General features: G+C 28.7%; 1 protein-coding gene across 1 annotated transcript in view; it reads right to left on the bottom strand.

The window, feature by feature from the left end:
* LOC111632472 (E3 ubiquitin-protein ligase arih1-like) overlaps positions 1-22,444 on the bottom strand; it is a 118,680-nt gene that overhangs the window by 48,349 nt on the left and 47,887 nt on the right. Inside the window, exon 5 of the mRNA XM_023376889.1 lies at positions 1,028-1,161. Coding sequence (XP_023232657.1) covers positions 1,028-1,161 — 134 coding nt within the window. The remainder of the gene's footprint in view (positions 1-1,027; positions 1,162-22,444) is intronic.

Raw genomic sequence — 22,444 nt, 5'->3', positions numbered from 1 at the left:
AATATAGAGTTCCATCTTTTTTTGTTAAGGTAGTATCATTTTCATAAAGTACGTGTAAAGTACTGAACTAATAAAATTAATAAATTTTGGGATTAATATTTGGGACAAGATCCTAGTATTGCTATCTCTATTTATATAGAGATAATGATAAATACTTTAACCAAACTTACCAGCCATATAAAAAAGAACCAATATAATGTGCATATTCATTTTATAAAGCAATATCATGTACAACACAAACATCATAGTAAATGAAAATTCAAATTTAACAACTAAAAGTATTATTATATCTAATAATTTTTTTTGTAATTCTTTTTATAAAATGTTTTATTTTACTGTTTATTCTTCAATAAATATTTATCAATAGTAGAGACAAGAACTCTCTCCCCCCTGCCCAGCAATTTCTCAGTTAATCTTTCACACCACTTAGTGATATCATAGTCCATCTCTCCTCAGTTGTTTACTTTATGCCTCTATTTTTTCTAGCATAGCTATTACATCTTTTTACACCTGAAGATGGCTCATTAATCAGATCAAAATGTTAAATGTTCTCTAAACTGTTACCTACTGGTTAAAGGTGTATTTAACAAATGTTGCATAGCTAATTATTTATTAACAAGTTATGAAAAATATTTTAATAACTGATATAAAAAAAACTTGAATACTAACAATAAATTACTAAAAGTTTAATTACTGAGTAATCTGAAATCAAGAAATATGAGCTTTAATGTTAATAATTTAAGTTAAATTTATAAGATAATATTATAAACTATAAATAATAATATTGAATTTACTATATTTTAGATTATGCACACAAAACAAATTTTTTATAATAGAAATAATCATCAAAAGTCTGAATTTGTTGAATTTCATAAGAAATTTTAAGGAAGAAGAATTTTAATAATTCTTTTTACTAATTAATGTTATGTAAATAAATTATTTTATTTATTTTTAAGTTAACTAAAATTAACAAATTTCAAATTAATTCAAATTTTTTAAGTAATACTTGTTACTATATTTTACTTACTTGGCCCATTCCTTCTTCCATAATTTTTGTCCTTAAATATTCTTCCCAACATTCAACACAAAATCTGTGACCACAAGCTAAGCCTTCCATCATCTGTAATACACAAGGAGGACATCTACAGTAAGATCTAAAAGCTTGACATTCAAATTCACTTTTCTATAATATTTTAATCATCAAAGTTATAAAACTGAAATAAATTTAGTGTTTTCTTTTTTAATTATGTAATATATAGATAAAATGGGCAAGTCTAAGATTTAAACATTTTTTTCAATCTCATAAGTATCCATAACAAGCATTATTTATTATAAAACTATTTAAAAACTTGATATTTTTATTTTTTCTCTTTAACAATTCAAAGGTAAATACAGACTTTAAAAACTATTCATTTTTAAATGAAATATTTTTCCAACCTTTAAATTCACATAATTAAAAAATCAAAATACAGTTTAACCTGCTTATAACGTCATCCATGGGACCGGCAATTTTTTGACGTTATAACCGAGTGTCGTTATCTGCGGGGTCATAATTTCAGTCCCATAAAAGTATCAAGTCTGTTTAAGAATCTATTATAAAATTCATCTAATTTAATATCGTATGTATAAAAGTGCAAACTAAACATTTAAATCAACTTTATTTACATTATTATGTCTAAATTTACAACGATGTAATTAAAAATTTCAAAAATTATTTTTTATAAAAAATTTTTATTTGTCAAGTTTCGATAATGGCGGCACTTTCGGTTTTGAGAATAATGTCGAATCAAAAGGCAACAAAAAGTTAAATTAAGCAAGAAATGAGAAAATTATCATCCAGGTGTTATTAATGCCTGGATGATAATTTTCTCGTTTCTTGCTTATCTATCAATAGACATGAAGTCCAATATCTTTCACTTTTAGGTTAAATTAATGTATATCAATTAAAAAGAAACAATAAAAATATTCACTTAAAAAAAGTCAGTTATTTTAGATTGTAGGCATTTTTCACCTAAAAATTGTTTATCAATGTCATTTTCTAAGTCGTAGATTTTGTTCATTATTTCCGATGAAGTTTTACGAGACCTGTAGAATTTGCTAAACCAAAGTCTCTGCATACATCTGCCTTTTTTCTTCCACTTTCAACTGCTTTAATTATTTCTACTTTGCAGTCTAATGTTAACGCTTTCCTTTTTAAGCTAGCCATTTTACCTGATTTGATGCTAAACTACAACACGAGTATGAGAGCTATGCAGACTAACCCACTGTCACGTCGTTTAAAGGGGTGGCGCATCTCACCCCACTGAATCAGGTGGTGACAGTACCACCCACAATCGTTCTAGGAAGCGGACTCTGACCCTAGGACTGAACACGTAGTATTTTCTTTGATAAATAAAATTTATAATTTAATTTTGTAAATTTAAGAGTGCTTCAAATATGACGTTAAAACAGGGTTTTATGTCGTTACAAGTGGGTTTTTTAACATTATCTAGTATACTAAAATCGTGGGACCGATAAAAATTTGACGTTATATTAGGGTTGTCGTTACATCCAATGTCGTTATAATCGGGTTAAACTGTACATCATTTAACTTTGAATCTTAATCTGAATTATTTTATTGGGATTTGGATTATAAATGCATTCTGTCACTTCTTTCTTAATTTGTAAATCAACTGATCTTGGCACAAATTTCCTATTCCAAATTTCAATTGTCTAGAACCACAGCAACTCAAGTAACTATACAGCATTTCACATATTTTTATTATTCTCTCTCTAATATTAGGGAGACCAGAAAGTAATGTCATTTTTTTTCATTAAATTCAAACAAATAAATTTTTTATTTGTTTTTATTTTTAATCAATGATGTAATCACCCTTGTTATCAACATTTTGCCATCTAGTGTGCAAATTTTCAATGCCGAATAGATAAAAATCAATTGGTTTTTGAGCAAAATATCTGGAGATGGCATTTTGGATATCATCCAAATTTCAAATTTTTGTCACATAGAAAGTGTTGTAGTGATCAGAATAAATGGAAATCTGATAGTGCAATGTCAAGCGAGTATGGTGGGTGAGGCAGTATCTCCCACCCCAATTCATTAATTTTTTCCAGGGTTCATCTTGCATAGTCAGTCTTGCATTATTGTGTTGCAGAATAACGCCTTTTCTGTTGACAATTGCTGGACACTTTTCAATTAAAGATTGATTTACTCGATCCAATTGTTCACAGTAAAAATCTGCATTTACAGTCTGCCCAGGTTTCAGCACTTCAAAATGAACAATTCCATGAATACTCCACCAAACACACAAAAGCACTTTTTTGTGATGTAAACCTGGCTTAGCAGTACTTTGTGGCAATTCTTTCAGAGAGAGCCACTGCCTTTTGCATTTTAGATTATCATAGAGGACCCATTTTTCATCTCCAGTGATCAAAAAAACACTTTTGTATTGTGTTGTTGAAGTAATATGTTGCATGTGGTGGATAGGTTAGCTTTGTTTTCTTTGAACATATTATGTAGGACCCAAACACCTGCTCTGCATACTTTACCAACCTGCTGCAAATATTCTTGGATGATCGACCAGGGTTGGTTACGAGTGTTTGACAGTTCCTCGATTGTCTGACATGGATTTGCTTCCACTTCCGTCCTTAACATGTCATTGTCTAAAGTTGTTTGTCTTCCTAATCAATTTGAAGTCAAAAAGATCAAAATTACTGGATCTGAACTTAGAAAACCACCTTTGGCATTTACGAATGTCTAATGCACTTGGATAAACATCACACACATTTTTTATAGCAACTGTTGCATTACTACCCTTATGAAACTCAAAAAGCATACAATGCCAGTTATGTACCTCTTCTGGTTTTTGACTGGCCATTTCACCCAAAACTGCAAAAATAAATTTAAGATTTAATTATTTATAAGTAAACAAGTCACTTTAACCGTAAAATGTCTTTGGCATGGCTTTGAAGTACACAATGAACTGATAAATGATAAACAAATAATGACATGTGCAGAAATGGCATTACTTTCTGGTCCCCCTAATACAAATGCATTTTGAATCACACTGTCTTAGTGATTCCTCTCCAGTATTACATCTAAAAATAATGTAATACTTTTAAAAAATAAAATAAATAAATACAATTAAGATTATTACAAAGTAAAAACATTATTGCCTGCAATTACTTGTGTAATGGAAGCCTGAATTGTGTTTATTTTATTTTTTTAAAAGTATTGTATTATTTTTAGATGTAATACTGAAGAGGAATCACTAAGACAGTGTGATTCGAAATGCATTTACATTATAGAGAGAATAATAAAAATGTATCAAATGCTAGTATAGTTACTTGATTGCTGCAGTTCTAGACAACTGAAATTTGGAATAGAAAATCTGTAACAAGATAATTTGGTTTACGAATTAAGAAAAAAGCAACAGAATCTGAAGTTGAAATGTACAGTTATCTTAGGAAACATTTAGGAATTAAAACTTAATACCTTCTACACACATGACCAAAAGTTAAGAATGAACTCAACTGCTAGCAGCAATAGCTAGAAAAGTTCACCAACCATTCAGTGGCTCAGTAAATTTCAAAACAATGCTTATCTCCATACTGACAGGTTTCTCTGCCTGAGTACTGATAAGCACTTTCCACCCATTCTCCACCTATGTCCAACTGCTATATGTATCTTTTTCACCAAAGACTTACTTTTATTGCTTTGATTCATAAAATCCTACAAGCTTTAGTGTATTACCCTGTATTAGACATTGAGTAATATAGTTCTTATCATATTTGTCTGCATTCACCTACAGTTTTCTCTATTTATGTACAAACATTGTTCATCCTTAACTTTTAAACATGTGTGTAATTATTTTAGTAGTTGTTTTTAATTTTCAAAACTTAACTTTTATATATCATGATTTAATCTTTATCAATAATTCATATATCATTCTATGATTTCATGTTTTAGTTTAACTATTTTAAAATAATATTCAATATACAAATACACTTAAATTTAAATATTGATTTGAATATTCTATCAGGAATAGTTTAAAATGCATTCTAATATAAATACTAGAATTTACTTATATTTTTTGAAAATAGGCAAATATTCATATATAGATTAACCAGCAAGACTACAATACTATCAAAAATAAAATTTATATCATCTTCAGCCAAAATTATGATAAATAATAAAATAAACTTTTGATAAAATATGTACAGTACCATTCAGCTATGCCATATTACTGAAGTGAAACATTTATTTATGTACTCTTTTCCTACTTAAATTATAGATTATATGAACTCATTGATTGTAGGACCGAAAAATTCATTTGAGATGTGTAAGATTCTATATATTCTTATTCTAAAACCATTATCTAACTATATTACTTAAACACATGTTAAGGTTTATTATAGTTTATGGAAAAAAGGCAGTACAGTAATACCCCGAACTTACGCGATAGGTGGGACTGAGCGATGACCGCGTAAGTCGAATTTGATAAGTCGGGGTATAATTTCACAATATGTAAAATCCAAGTGGGATGTATGTAAGCTAATAAATGTTCTCATTAATCTTATCTCATCTTTTGATTCGTTCACGGTTACAAGAAATCACCACATAGAGTCTCTCAAGTCTCCGTAGATATAACAAACACAGAAATAAATAACACATAATAAATTGTAGCTATGTGTCGATTCCGCACGACACGTCCGAACATGTAAGCTGAACGATAGTGTGGGGGGAATGAGTAATCAAGAGTTGCATTGCACTCAAAAAAAAGACGAATCGACGAGATTTGAAAATCGCGTAACTCCGGGTTCACGTAAGTCGGGGTAGCGTAAGTCAAGGTATTACTGTATTTTGAATTTAACTTTTATCTATAATTTAAATACAGGCAGTCCTTAACTTTAGGACAAAATGTTACAAATGTTTGTGATATGTTACAAAATAACTGCAAAGCATTATAAGGTTAGTGTGATATATTTACAAAAGTTGAATGTCAAAAACTCGAACAATAAAGTTACATGTTCAAAAGTTGGTTCTGTTCCCAGAGAGNATTATATTAAAAAATTAGCTTAACTATTTCAAACCTTATCGTTTTATCGTAGCGGTTCAAATCTATCCGGTTTTTCGTTATTCGCCTCCTAGTGAACATTACAGGCATTCCGTGACAATAATAAATTCCTATTACAAATATAATGAATTATTTATATTGTTATATTGACCAAATAATAATTTATTGGCCAAATGAATAATAATAATTTATATTGTTAATTTAAATAAGAATTAAAATTGTTAATTTGAATGTTTGAAATATGACACACGATAGGGGCGCCTCTAGTGTCCGTCATCAAACGGTTACGGGACAGACGGACAGACGGATACCCGTTGAATGGGTTATATATATAGATTGTAATGTATTTGTTATTGAAAACAATGAATTTGTTTACATTTTTGTGTATTGAAGTGTGTAATAAATATCTAAAACAAGATAAAAAGAAATAGACAATAATATTTTCCAACAAATTAAAAGTTATGCTTCAAAAATGTTTCTAAATAAATTATTCTTTATTTTTGTTAAAAACATTTTAAAATTTAATGTATATTTTCAAGTTCCATTTACATTAAATATTAATAAGCATATTTATATTTAATAACTTACTATGTAATAAAACACACAAATAGATCATTTAATAATCAGATAAAATATGATTCTGTCTTTAAAACTGGAACTGAAATATTTGTTTTATAATTATTTTTTTTTTATCTTTATTATCCTGACAGTATTTTCATTTTAACAGTAATTTGAAATGAGCAGTTTTTCTTACTTAAAATACAGCAATCTTAAATAACAGTTAGTTTTTTTTTTGTTAGTTAACTATCAAAACAAATTTCCAAATATTCAATAATAATCCAAAATTTTTATTTGTGATATTTTTTTAAAACTGCTTGAATGTACAATATCTTCTATTTAAAAATGCATTCAATGATAATACAATCATGTGTTGCACACTGAATTTATTTATTTACTTAATCCATTCTTATAGTAGCATTCTGAAAATAATTATGACGACTGCCTCCCATTAAAATCATAAAAGTAATAAATAAAATAAATCATATAAATTCAAAAAATTCTTAAGATTAACTAAGACTGTAAGGTTGAAAACTGAATCCAGCAATTAGAATAGTCAACCGAATTTTACAATTATTCAATCTTTGATAAGTCGATCTGAAATTAAAATTCTTAGAAGTAAAAATCAAGATGTATAAACACAAACATTAATTTAACTCAATACAAGTAAGAATTGTTTTAGATTGTATTGAAGCTGAAAAATTAGCAATCATAAAAGAATAAAAAAACTATTTCTGTTAAACATATTTATACAAAATGTATTTTGTTCTAAACTAAAGCTGAAGATGTTTGTGGAAAACAGAATAGTAATTAAATTTTTGTAAAATTAATGACATATGGCACCATCCTTTTCTTTTTAGCTTTATCTTACTTCTTATGTTTTATAATCAGAAAATACACCTGTTATTCTACTGACTACAAAATATGTAGCCTATACATGGTATGGTTCTATACATCTACAAAAGTGAATCAAAAAGTAAGTTGCACTCATACTGAAAATACAGGTATGAAACATTACAGGTCAAAAAATTTTACTTTTGTATGAATGTACAATCTAAGTACTACTTTGACATAATCACCAAAGTTTTTTCTATTCCTTCTAGGAAGCATTCTCATCCAACATGAAATAACCATCCTTGTGTCACATTTGTGATGTCTTCATTGGAGTTGTATCAGCAACGCAAAAGGTCCTTTTTCATGGGGCCAAATACAAGAAATCACAAGGTGCAAGGTCTGAACTATGGAGAGGATGTTCCTGTACAGTCCATTTAAATTTTTCCAGTAGGGCCTTTGTGACATCTCTTGAATGAGATGTGACACTGTCATGCAAAAGCTTTCTCACTGTACACTTTCCTCAACTGACACTGAATTTCAGTGGGATTATACCTTTTTGCCCTACAGAAACAAGTTTCTGTATAAACTTCCAATTTGGACACTATATTTTTCATGGCTGAAAACAGATTAACCTCTGCAACCAAGCTGACAAATCTACTACACCTTGTAGTTGGAAGTACTACCAGTCTTGCCACCAAATTTCATCTAAATATCATTTACCAACAAAAATTTCTTTCCAATTGCAACTTACTTTTTGACTCTCCCATGTATATTACTATAAATTCTGCTAAATATGCTAAACTTTTTTGTGATTGTTTCTGTTTATTTATATTACTGTTGCCAAACAACATATATTAATTGAAGAATGCATTTTAATGTTCAGTACAGGAGAAAAGAAAAATTACTTTCAAANATATTATGATTGAAAATAAATACAAATTTTTGAATATTGATAAAATTTGGAAAGTTTTCAAGAGAAATATGTATTTAAAAAATGTATATTTTCTGCAATATTTTATAGTATAATGATTAACTAAAAGATTTCATTTTGAAGATTAAGACTATGTACAAAAATGAAACATTTTAGTCTTTTTCTTGTTCTTTTACACAACCAATGAAGTAGTAGTTAAACGGCTTGAAGAAAAAACTTCATTAAATTGACAAATAATAGATAATTAAAATTCACACACAGTTTAGAATTGATATCAAGTATATTTGTACACAAATGAAGTTATGAATACCCAAAACTACCACTAGAGAAACAGAACAAGTTATTTAAAAAGTCTGAGGACATGATAGTGAGAGATAACAGGGGGCACGGGCTGTTCCCGAAATGCCACTTAATCGGCACGGGTTCATAAAACCCGCTCTCATTGTCAAGGATGGCTTTAGGGGGCTTTAAATCGAGTGGGGAGGTATGAGTAAGTTGATAGATGTCCAATTTCCAAATAATAGATAGGTGATTAGGTTCAACAAATTTAATATAAACTTAAAACTAGAATACATAAGTTTACAAAGTTATGGCTATGGCGATTATATGTGATTAAAAGATTACTTATGCAAGTTGCAATGCACGTGTCTGCTAATCTAGGTCCAAATCTCAGCGCGGAGAGAGAGTTTACATATATCCAATAAAATAAAATATCTTTGATGATGCTTCATAGCTTCTAGTATGCTGGATAATCAGTGATCCAAGACTAGGCATCAGAGAGGGGTTGAGTATGACGAGGTAGGTATTGGTGGCTGGCATTCTTTATGGTATCTTGTATGGTCCACCGTTGTCCTCCAGAGGACAGTGTCCAGGCCCTTTTTATACCCGTTTTCGGGAGAGCTGACTAATGCTATGTATGATGTAACCCGTTCTAAGTTCAATCTGTGATTGTAATTTGTTTATATTAATTGTCAGAAATTGAACATCTTGTCAAATTTATTACCTCTTTCTTTCCGGTATAGTTACTCATTCTACCTCATAAAATTGATAACAGTTGTCAAACACACAGAATTAATTGCTGGAGGTGACTAAGGTCAAGATTTGTAGTGCGACCTTAGTAATAATTGTTACTTTGTATGATCATCTGATCGGCTTTATCAGTTTCAAAAACGGACGAAATAGGATGTGTGGGAGTTTTGTTTTTTGCTGTGTCATCCCCCTGGGGAGCACTGGAATTGAATTTGAATATTAATTAATTAAGGAATTAACTTAATTGCTCCCCTCTTCAGATTCTCACGATAGTATGGTGAGAAAATGTAACCTCTGTTTTTAATGCAAGAAATGTTGGATCCTCTAATAAAAGGACGACATTTGACATCAATTTTAAACTGCGTGCAAATTTTAATTATCTATTATTTGTCAAGTTAATGAAGTTTTTTCTTCAAGCTGTTACTTCTATGGTTGTGTAAAAGGATAAGAAAAAGACTCAAAAATTAAAAATTTTTGTAAATAGTTTTAACCTTAAAATTGAAGATATCCTGGGTCAACATCTTTAAAAAATGTGATTTTACAAAAAGTAATTTCGGATACATCATGTAGCAAGGTCAAATAGTATGTAGAAGCTGAAAATTTAGCAAAACATCATCTGTTATTTTCATACAATGCAGCACGGGTTGGATATTTCTTTCAAATCAGTATTCATTTCTGGGCTTTACTCAATCATCTTTCTGATTAGTATTTGAAACTGACCTGAAACTGTAAAAGTTGGTTAGGATATGGTAAAGTATCACACTGTCTATTCTTATGTTGACAGCTATAAATTAACAAAGCTATAAATACTGGTCTTTGCCAGTCCTGGTATATACATGTTCAGATTTCTTAGTGGATTATAGCATATCAATTTTCCACTTTATCAATCAAAAAGCAACTTTCACATCATGTATTACAATCACTAAAAATGATTTTATTTATTGTATAATACAATGTCACTTTAAAAAATGTGTATGTATAAATTTAGAATTGAAGATTTTACATCACACTTTTTTGTTCATATTATCAATATAAAATTAAGTTACTATACTTTTTATATATGTAGAAAGCATTTACATATCAATAGAATTTCATCTAATTTCATTAAAATTTCATGTTGATCAGAAACAAAGCAATGCTGTTCAGTTGATATGAATATTTCTAGTTTTATGTGCAATCAACTTTAACTACAGAAGCTTAAGACAAAGTTGAAGAAAAACCACTTCATCCTTTTTTCAAGTCAGGAAATAATATATTCTTTATAACATTTATATTGAATTCTTTGTTCCAAACAAACTGCTGGTTGAAAAAATGCTAGTAGAGATTCTTTCAACATTTCATTCTTAATTTACTGATTAATAAATATAAGTTAAAAGTTAGGCTATTAAATATAAAAATAATAATAGGATTAAAAAGACTAACAGGCAAGATTAATAGTTATCAATACAACATTATAGTTGAACAATTCAGATATTCTGAATAAAAAGTGAAATGCTGAAATGTGTTCAATAATAACAAATGTATTAATAATAAACAAATGGTAATCGTTCAATATTCCAGATGTATTAAATTTATTATTTACAAATTAACTTTTTAAACTTAGATTATTACTTAAATTTTCATTCAAAAAATTATTGATAATAAATTCTAACATAAAATTTATAAACCTTTACTTGTAAATTTTACTAATACTTGACTGAATAGTATTGTATAATTTAATATACAATTCCTCTATTGCCACTGAGTCAGTGGATTTAATACTAAATTATACAAAATAAACAATTATTTATTATGACATCGTCACAATGCCAGGCTGCAATTTTTAATCGTATTTTTAATTTATTTAATTTAAAATATATGCTCTCCACCTCAAATTAGTACTGTAGTGTCTTGCCCCTGTACATCATACTTTTCCATTAGCAGTAGAGTTGTGCCAGTCATCTGTTAACTTCTTTCAGAAGAAAATTTTTGAATTGAAATACAGTCGACCCCCCTATAACACTGTTGATTTTTCCGTTTTATATGAATTCCATGTTGTACAAGTCACTTAGATTTTACAAATATGTGTGCCAGGCTGTGAACAGCTCACGTATTTGTAAAATCTAAGTGACTTGTACAACATGGAATTCATATAAAACAGAAAAATCAACAGTGTTATGGGGGGTTGACTGTAATGTGACTTCTGGTTTGCATTGGAAGTTCATATATAGTTAATCGGAGCCTTCTGCCCCTAAGCTTTCCATATCTGGTCTTGAATTTCGTTTATCTAATGCCATTCTACAGATTAAGGAAAGACAGATGACAGTGGGAATTTGTAGATCTACAATTTTTTTCAAATTGCAGCCCAATTACTACTCACATTTGTAATGCATATATATAATATAATAATGTCCACAGAATAAAATGATATTCTTTAACTCCATTAATTAAAAAAAAAATAGTTTAATTACATTTTCAATAAATATCTTAAAAAATCATTTAGTTTTATCTACTATACCAGGGCTTCTTAAACTATGGTCATGACCCCATTTGGGGTCGCTTAGCAAAATCTTGGGGTCATGAGATTTTAATGCAAAATATTGAAAATAATTTGTGAGAGTTTGAAAATGGCACATTTTGTGCCATAGGTTTCATGAATTGCGCTTTGTGTCACTTCTGCTGCAGTAAGACAACAATTCAGCAACACTAATAGTAGTGTGAACTAGTGTAGTGTTGTTGCTTTTCAGTGTATTCAATTGTCTCTGTTTGATTGTAACACAAGAGTGAACTGTGGTAGTACACCATTATTGTTTTTGGAAATTTGTATATATCTTTATTTTATATTTTTTGGGTCGCAAAAAAAATCACAATCATAAATGGGGTCGTGAATAAAAAAAGTTTAAGAAGCCCTGTACTATATAATTAAATCCAGCTACACTTATAAACAAGAAAATTCAAATCAAAATTTCAACTAGAATTTGAAACAAAATTTTCATATAGAATTACTGTATTAGCCCGAATTTAACGCGACTCCAAAATTTTCATAAAGATATTTAGAAAAAAAATAATACTCATAAAAGAATTCAAAGAAAGTAAAATTCAATCAGATAAGCATTTATTTATGTAATTACAGTAGAGCGTCGTTTATCCAAATCAATTGGGGACTGGGGTGGTTCGGATAACTTATTTTTTGGATAACGAATCATGTACGAAAAAATATGTTAATTTATTCCATGTTGAAATTTTTCTCTGTTGCGTGTCGCTTTGCATTGAATTTTCGTCGATGTTAAGCCTAACGAAGACTATTGTATCGTTAAAAATTATGTTTTTATTTTGTGCAAACATAATAAATATATTGAAAAATATGAAAACAATAAAAAATTATGCTTCACATGTTAATTTAGTATCAAAAATGTAAAATATTTGAGTAACCCAAGAAATAGCCGAAGATTGCAGCGCCACAGCACTAGCAAAAATTTTAATTTGCTGACTGGAATGCTTTTGGATAACCAGCTTTCGGATAAACGACGCTCTACTGTATAGCTAATAACACAGGCAACCTCTGTAGGAAAATGTCCTTGTTTATATTACATTCCATTACTTAAACCCCGAATTTAGCGTGAGTCGATTTTTTAACGGAAAATAAATGGTCGAAAAATATCGCGTTATATTCGGGCTAATATGGTATTATAAACAGCTATTTGTTTTATTTGATATTCATGTGATTGTGGTTATCAATCAAAAAATTAACAATAAATAATATGCTCCGATTAAACGTTCAAGTGAGTCCATTTTTTGTCACATATACCAGTGTGTGGTCATGATTCAAATTAACAATAAATTCAGTTTATTTAACCAATGTCCATTTTAACAATGAACTGATTTGTTATGTATAGAATGAATTTTTATTGCATAGTGTAAATCTACTTCAAAGTTATTAATTTTCTTTTTCATTTAATTAATCATATCAAATCTTCTAATATAATTTTATCAGACAGTTATCGTATATCTTAACAAATGTCTAAGGACAAAGATCCTGTGCTATTTTTTACTAGTACTTTCAAAAAAATATAAATCTAAAATTAATCTTTGCAATAATGAAGTCTAATGAAAACCATATGATTAAACATTTTCAAGACCAAATCTCATCTTCAGATTGTTTGTTGAAGAAAGCAGTTTTTTTTTTTTTTTTAAATTCTGCATTAATCGCATCTTCTATTGATAGCTCTACTTAAAAATGTCTTAAAAACAAATACTAAATTATATTAAAATAAATTTTTATATACTATACTAGCTGTTACCTGTGACTTCGCCCAGGGAGGTTTTGAAAGCAAACCCTATTTATATTCAGTATTTCAACAACCATAGTAATTGTTATATAACACCTATCACTGAGAATCAAACAAACTGTTTTCAATTTGATCAACTTTCTGGAACGTTTACAATCGTTCTATAATTGAACCAATATGCAATAACAAATTTGAATTTAAAATGGTTCGAACATTTGGTTAAAAAATCGAAATATATGAAAATATTTATAACAATGTCTGAAATGTTATCAATTTAATACACCTAAGTACTTAATGAAGACTAAATGTTGTTGAAAACAAAAAATCGCATCTAAAATAGTACAGTAGAAGCCGTTCTTCCGGTTAAGCCTTAAAGCTCTCCCGCTCCCCCTGCGGGGAATTTCGAAAAATCCCTTCTTAGTGTGCATTTCCATGGCATACCCTACTAAAACGCAGTTGAAAACAAAAACTTGCATCTAAAATAGTACAGTAGAAGCCATGCTTCCAGTTAAGTCTTAATGCTCTCCTGCTCCCCCTGCGGGGGAATTTCGAAAAATTCCTTCTTAGTGTGTGTTTCCATTACGTACCCTAACTAAGTACCAAATTTCACCTCTTTAGGTTCAGCGGTTTGCTTTGGGTGCTGAAGAATCAGTGACTCAGTCAGTCAGGACAAGTAATTTTATATATATAGATTATATTTTTTTAAATGCAGTTAAAAACAAAAACTTGCATCTAAAATAGTATAGTAGAAGCCATGCTTCCAGTTAAGTCTTAATGCTCTCCCGCTCCCCCTGTGGGGAAATTTCGAAAAATTCCTTCTTAGTGTGTGTTTCCATTACGTACCCTAACTAAGTACCAAATTTCACCTCTTTAGGTTCAGCGGTTTGCTTTGGGTGCTGAAGAATCAGTGACTCAGTCAGTCAGGACAAGTAATTTTATATATATAGATTATATTTTTTTAAATGCAGTTAAAAACAAAAACTTGCATCTAAAATAGTATAGTAGAAGCCATGCTTCCAGTTAAGTCTTAATGCTCTCCCGCTCCCCCTGTGGGGAAATTTCGAAAAATTCCTTCTTAGTGTGTGTTTCCATTACGTACCCTAACTAAGTACCAAATTTCACCTCTTTAGGTTCAGCGATTTGCTTTGGGCGATGAAGAATCAGTGATTTAGTCAGTCAGGACAAGTAATTTTATATATATAGATTATATTTTTTTAAAGGAAAACTCATTAGCCATGAAAAATTAATGCAATGAAGATTAAAATAGCAAAATTTTCATTCCAGAATAGAAAACTCAACCGTATCAAAATCTTTGCTTAAATCATAAAAATTATCCTAACTAAAAGTACAATACTGCTTATATAATGAGATAAAATCTTTTCTGTTAAAATATATTATTTAAATATACAATGGTGAATGAATGAATATTTTGTAAACTATAATATAATTATTATTTTGAAACTTTACCATTAAAAACAATCATTTTCAGTTTATTTTTTTTTACAAATTAGATATATAACTGAAAATAATTAGGAAAATAATATTTTTAGATGTATATATTTTAAATCTAAGAAAAAAGAAGATTACTTTAATACTTTTATATTATTACAAGTATTTTATATATATGTAAGTTTATAAAGAATGCTACAAACTATGTATATGTTACAGTTGATATGATTAATCAGTTTATATTAATAATTACCAAATAAAAAGGTTAAAGTGAATAATTATAAGAAAATAAAGTGAATAATTGAAAAGAACAATTTATAGAATTGTAACCTGTGATTATTAATAATTTGCAACTACAAATGGTAAACGTGATAATTTTCAATGCATTCAGTTTGAGACTGGCCTTTATGCATAAGTATGACATTAAATACTACTGTGTCAGCATGTTCAACATACTAGATGGTCTGTGTTGTCAATTTGATGTTGCCTTTGTTGTTAGTTGCTAGTACATGCCTAATTGTTTTTATATTTTTCATTAATTTTACATTACCCATAAGAATAATGGGTGATTTAGAAGTAATGAAGACATGATTTAATGATCATGTTAACATGCTGAAATCAAAAAACGTAAATAACTGATGCTTTTTTCAAGATAAGAGTATTATTTATTTTTGGTGAAAGTTAAAGAGAACAAAGAGAAGATCGCCAGCAAATCACTAGAAGACTATCAACAACTATCAAGGTATGATATTATAAGAATTAGAACTGTTGAAAAGCTCATTATATCACTAAAAAATGTAAAAATTATTATATATTTCACTTTCATGGAGGAGAATTTTCAAATAATTCACAAGATCCATATTGCAGTTGAACATGGAAAACTAAATAGAATGATGCTTAAGGTAAAGTATAAAAACATTACAGTAGAAATTGTTATGATATATTTAAATCATTGTGAACCTCATCAAAAGAAACAAAGCATTCTGAAAAGCATTCTGTCAAAGCAGTGAATTCAATTTGAGATGTCAGATCGATTGATATTGATTGCAGTCACAAGCTGACAAATTATAAATTTATAATGGTTTCTCAAGACCATCTAATGAAATTCAATTAAGAGCTTTAAAAACAAAATAAGCCGAGGAAGTTGCTTACCATCTGTAAGGAGCTGAAATCTGATCATTATTTTATGCTTTGGGCATTATTTTTAGTTATTGTTACTTTTCTTTTTGGGGTCTTTAAAAAAAAAAAAAAAAAATGGAAACTAGGAAACTACCAAGAAACCCCCAAATATGCTAAATTCAGAAATAAAGACTAAAAATATACTAATTTATGAGTGGTTGATCCCATGACACGCAGATATGTAAATACGGTAGTGTGGAAATGCACGTGTAAGCAGATAAAAAGACAACACACCTGTTCAATGGTATGGTGTAGCTCCCAACAGCAACCTTCCTTGAAGCAAATTTTCTGGCATTCTTTGATAAGAAAGTGGCTCATAAGAAGTGTATTCTTTACTTCACAACTGGGTGCATAGGTAGACACTGGGCATCTTTCACATCACTCTTTATTCAGAAATATCTTACACACCGATACGCATTTCAGTCATATGCCCCCTCTTCTGTCAGCTTTTTCTTTAAGACATTTTTTTTAAAAAAGTTTTCTTTTTAAAAAATGTCTTAAAGAAAAAGCTCACAGAAAAAGGGCATATGTCCAAAATGCTTATCAGTGTGTAAGATATTCTTGAATAAAGAGTGATGTGAAAGATGCCCAGTGTCTACCTAAGCACCCAGTTGTGAAGTAAAGAATAATTAGAAGATACAATTTCAGAATAAGTCAAGAAGTGTATTCTTGTTTATTTTCTTTTGGTGAAATTTAATTACTTGTACAAAAAATAATTTATTTCATTAATCAATTGTTTTTGGTATATAATTATCTTGACTTATTTTTTATTTTTTTTTTAATATTTGAAATATATATATTTATTACTAACTTGTTCTAATCATTGATTAAAACCATAATTTGTGTAACCCCGCCTTTTGTGTCATGTGGTATGATACACATCTATTGGATGAGTTCACAATATTTGGAGCACCGTGCATCTTGCAAAGTGACAATGGTCAGGAATTCGTTAACAAAATTATTGAAGTTTGTGGAATGTGAGATAAACTCAAAATTGTTCATGGAAAGCCAAGAGACAGTCAATTACAAGGCTCAGCTGAAAGAGTAAATCAGAACATTGAAAAAATGTTATCCACCTGGCTTGAAACAAATAATACAATGAAATGGTCAGAAGGAATACAATTCATTCAATTTATGAAAAATACAGCACATTACTCTAAAATAGGTTACAGTTCATATGAAGCTATGTTTGGCTGTAAAGCTAAAGTAGGTTTGTCAATATTTTGTCAGAAATTACTAGCGAAGATCTTATATATTAAGAGATCATTCTAATAACGATGTCCATTTAACCTTTTTATAAGATATGTATAATAACTCGTTTATGTAATAAATAATGAATGTATCTTATAAATAAAGTAATAAATATTTAAAACATATTTTTATTAAATTCACCAGGCTTCAATGGTAATTATTAATATTTATTGGTAATTGTAATTATTATGCATTATTATTATTAATCACACTGACCAAAAGATGTGGTTATTATTAATACTAACTGGATTTATCATATGAACCATAACATATATACCGATAAAATCAAATACAAGAATTTTTTCTATTGAAAACCTTTTGAAATAAATCAAATTACTNTGTAATCTTATTCTTTTTTTTTCATTATTAATGCTCTAAAATAGCATATTTCACTTATCTGACTTTTTTCATTGAGGATAAGCTATAAATATCAAATAAAATAACAGGCTCAAGCATTCTGTTTATAATACAATAAAAATTTTGATAGAACAAAAAATTTAAGTAAATTTCACCGAAAATTTAGAATAAATTGAAACTATAAGACTAAAATAGCTGTTATTAAAAGAAATGCTAATAAAATATATTGAAAAATTTTATTGCTTTTCATAATGTGAGAAAAGATCCATAATTGAAAATCAATGAGAATAAGTGTCAATTTTCATTTTAATATTAATTTAGACATATTCTATTACTTGAATACTGCTTAACAGAGAGACTATTTTTTGTTAATACAAATTTTAAAAAAATTCTCAATTATTTCATTTCTCTTTGTTTTCTGGGAGAATATTAATCACACTACACATTTATCTATAACTTGCACTGTTTGTTTCTTATTTTATTCTCCTATAAAGAAATTAATTTGTAAAAATCAATTTACTCAATAATTTAATTGGATTATATAACAATTCTTTAATTTTTATTTAAAACAAATATAAAATGATGCAATTTTTATTTGTTATTATGTTATGTATTTTATTTACTAAATTAAAATTTCAAAGTTAATATAATTGTCCAAGCTAACTAAAATATTTCTTTATGTAAAATAGTTCTATATAACATTAAGCAATAAAAGGTAACTGAAATAATGTTAATTACATTGAAACTGAAATACAATCTTCAAACAATTTTGACAAAACAGCATAAGTTAAAGCAGTCCAAAGAATATGTTCTTATGTCATCTTTTTATAATATGATATCATATATAAGACAATAAGTTAATTCAAATTATATTAGATATAAATTTGTCCAATGGTCTTAATATCTATAGCATAATTGTGATTACTTCTCATTAAATATTTCATTATTCTTTTACAAGGAAATAATAAAAAAAATTACACTAATGTAAGTATTTAAAGAGCAATTATTTATTGTGACATCGTCACAATGCCAGACTGCAGTTTTTATTCATATTTTTAATTTATTTCATTTAAAATATGCGCTTTTCGCCTCAAATTAGTATTGGCTTATCTCTGTACCTCATACTTTTTCTTTAAGAATAGAGTTGTGCCAGTCATCTATCTAAAACCTTTCAGAGAAAAATTCTGAATTGAAATAACATGACTACTGGTTAATTGGGGACTGGGGTTGTTCAGATAACCGATTATGTACGAAAAAATATATTAACCTAGACCGTGTTGAAATTTTTCTCCGTTGCATGTCGCTTCACATTGAATTTTATCAATGTTAAACCTAACATAAACTTTTTAAAATAATAATCGTGGCTATTGCATCGTTAAAAATGATTTCTTTATTTTTTACAAACAAAATAAATATATTGAAAAATTTTATTGCTTTTCATAATGTGAGAAAAGATCCATAATTGAAAATCAATGAGAATAAGTGTCAATTTTCANTGAGGTATTAAGCTGTCTATAATGAAAATTAATTAACTAAGGATTTTTTTGCCCTGCCAGGGTGTGACCAAGTTATCCGGACTGCCAGGTTATCGAGTGCTGAGTTTTCGAGACTCTACTGTACTATGTAAATATAGACAAATTAAATTAAAATTATACAAAAAAAAAATAAGTTCCTGATTTATACAGATAACAGGCAAATTTTCAAACTTTCAATCAATTACCTTAAAAATTAAAAAACCATCTTTTTATCTTTTCAATAGAGATAAATTGAAATCTTGAATTAAAAAGTTAAAAGATCTTCCTTCCTTAAATATTAGGTGGCAAAAATAATCTATTGAAATCATAAAAAAAAACAATTTAAATCAATAATAAAGGAATTTGATAGAAAATTTGCCACGTGTCTTTAGAATAAAACACAATACTAGTGTTTATTACACTACTCATACACCTTATATAATACAGCCAAATTTATTATAACACTTCAAACGTTTTCGGACATCTTTAATGCCCTTTTTCAAGAACGAACCAACGAAAATCGAATCTTGGCGAATTCATAAAAACGATANCGTTAAAAATGATTTCTTTATTTTTTACAAACAAAATAAATATATTGAAAAATATAAAAACAAAAAAATTATACTTTAGAAGTTAATCTAGTATCAAAAACGTTCGATTCAGCAAGACACACACAGTCCTCAGAAAAACACCACACAAAAGTGCTAGTGCTGCCAGCTAAAACACACACATCAACAAAAAAAAATATTGGAGTAGCCCAAGATATAGCCAAAGATTGCAGTGCCACAGCACTAGCAAAAATTTAAATTTGCCAACTGGAATTCTTTCGAATAACCGACTTTCGGATAAACGATGCTCTACTGTATTTTGTTATGGCTTCAATGTATCTAGTATATTTATTTTTTGGTTATTGATTTGTTAGTTTTATTTTTCATTTTAATTTTGAATTTGTAATGATCGAACATTCCATTTAGTAGAATTTTGAAATACGTTCGAATGCCAGTTCACCTGAAGATGGCCTATTCCATTAGGCTGAAAATGTTTGTGTTTAAATCAGGGGTGTCCAACCTTTTTGTTTTTTTGGGCCACATTGGAAGAAGTCAAGGAGTTTTGGGCCACAAGTATATATAATGTATACTTGTGGCCCAATATATAAGTATATTTAAGGATTAACATGTCTAGATTATAATAATAAGTATTAAAACTTTATCACAAAACAGGATATTTTAAAAATTACTTCTATAGACACTTCAATTTTTACTTAGAAATAGATAAATTCATTTATTTGAAAAATGCAAATATTTGGTCTATTTCAATGGTTCTCAACCAGGGGTACAAGCGTAAATTGAAGGGGTGCACCTAACTTTCATTATAAAATGGCTTATGTTAATCAATTTGCTGTAAATTATTAACACAATAAACAAGAAACAACAAAAACTTGCTTTAAAATATCCCAGTGTGAACACCGATTTCCCTTTTAAGTCTAAACAACTTGTTTATCCACTTAATTTGCCTGTCTATTTGTGCAATTAGTGACAAGTGAACCTGTAGTCTAGTAAAATTACGGTTTAACCGAGCATTAATTTTAGAATAGAAAAAAAAATTTTTTCCTATTCTATAATTACTGCTCAATAAGATTGGGGCTTTTTGTGTTTTTACTGGACTACTGGTATTAGGAATAATGAGGCTTGGATGCCTCAAGCAATGCATGTCACTGCATGCGTGCATTACTTGATATTTAGCAAATTTAAACGTTACATTTGTTACAAAAATTGAAAGATTCGTGTATTGTTCTGCACATTATAAATTTGCAGCCATTATTTTCAAGGTCAGTACACAATTATAATCTCTATTTAACAATGTGGGAACCAAATTTTGAAAAAATTGCCGAAGATTTATCACAACAAATATCCCATTAAATTTTGTTAGAAATTACAGTATTGTAGAATAACTTAAATTTTCTTAATTGTTAATTATAATTATTTATTTTTAGGAATTGTAATTTATGCACGTATTGAAATGACTTCTGTGATTTTATATAATATACTTGTCAAATAATAATAAATAAATGTATGTACCTGATTGAATTTATTATTATTTAAATAAAATAAGTAATTCACTTTTAGTTATAGTTTTTTTATGGCACTCAGTTATAAGGGCTGTATACATCTAATGCAGTAATTATAAAATTTACATACAAAAATATAAGGGGTACTTGAGAAACAACTAATGGGCTAATGAGGTACATCAACAAAAAACGTTGAGAACCACTGGTTTATTTGAGTCTCTGATTAATAATAAGCAATGAAACACCATTTTAAAGTGCATTTTTATTCAACCAATATATTTATAAATGATATGTAGCCCAAAAAGTAGCCAAAGCACCAAATGATATTTTTTTATGTCAAACTAAAAAAAATAGCTACATTTGGTGCACAGGCCTGGGAGTGCCATTTCCCCTTTGAAAAAGTGAGAAAAGTGAGTTGAAATACAGAATAAGTGAGTAAAAAGTGAGTGCAATACAAGTAGCCCTCGGTTTATGCTGGCTCAATTTATGCCGATTCACTATAACTCCGCTGCACAATTCACCATTTCGCAATGTAATTCCCCAATTTTCCCTATGCTAGACTGATTTTCATTTCAGTGTCGACATATTTACCGAGCTGCAACATTGTATATTAGTTACAAAAGATTTTCTGTTTACTATTATTGGGTATGCATACATTTGCATTAAATTAATATTAAAATACTAAACATTTAGGTACCCACGAGTCAAGTTATTAAACTTAATAGTCCAACAAATGGTGTCTGAATCAATAGTGCCAATGAATGTATCCCGTATCAGATCGTTCAGGAAAACACTTTACGACGCAGTAGCACTTCCAGCGATCACAAATCATCATTAGTGAGACAAATCTACTTTTCATTGGCCAGACGATATCTATCTCTTCTTAGCCACCTTCAATTTTCCTGCTCAAACTGACCTTATATATGGGCTAC

This window comes from Centruroides sculpturatus, unplaced genomic scaffold, assembly GCF_000671375.1.
Source record: "Centruroides sculpturatus isolate CEXI.00-Female unplaced genomic scaffold, Cexi_2.0 scaffold661, whole genome shotgun sequence".
In the NCBI taxonomy this organism is placed as follows: Eukaryota; Metazoa; Arthropoda; class Arachnida; order Scorpiones; family Buthidae; genus Centruroides; species Centruroides sculpturatus.
The sequence above is the reverse complement of the archived record's forward strand: the minus strand, read 5'-3'. Positions and strand labels throughout refer to the sequence as shown.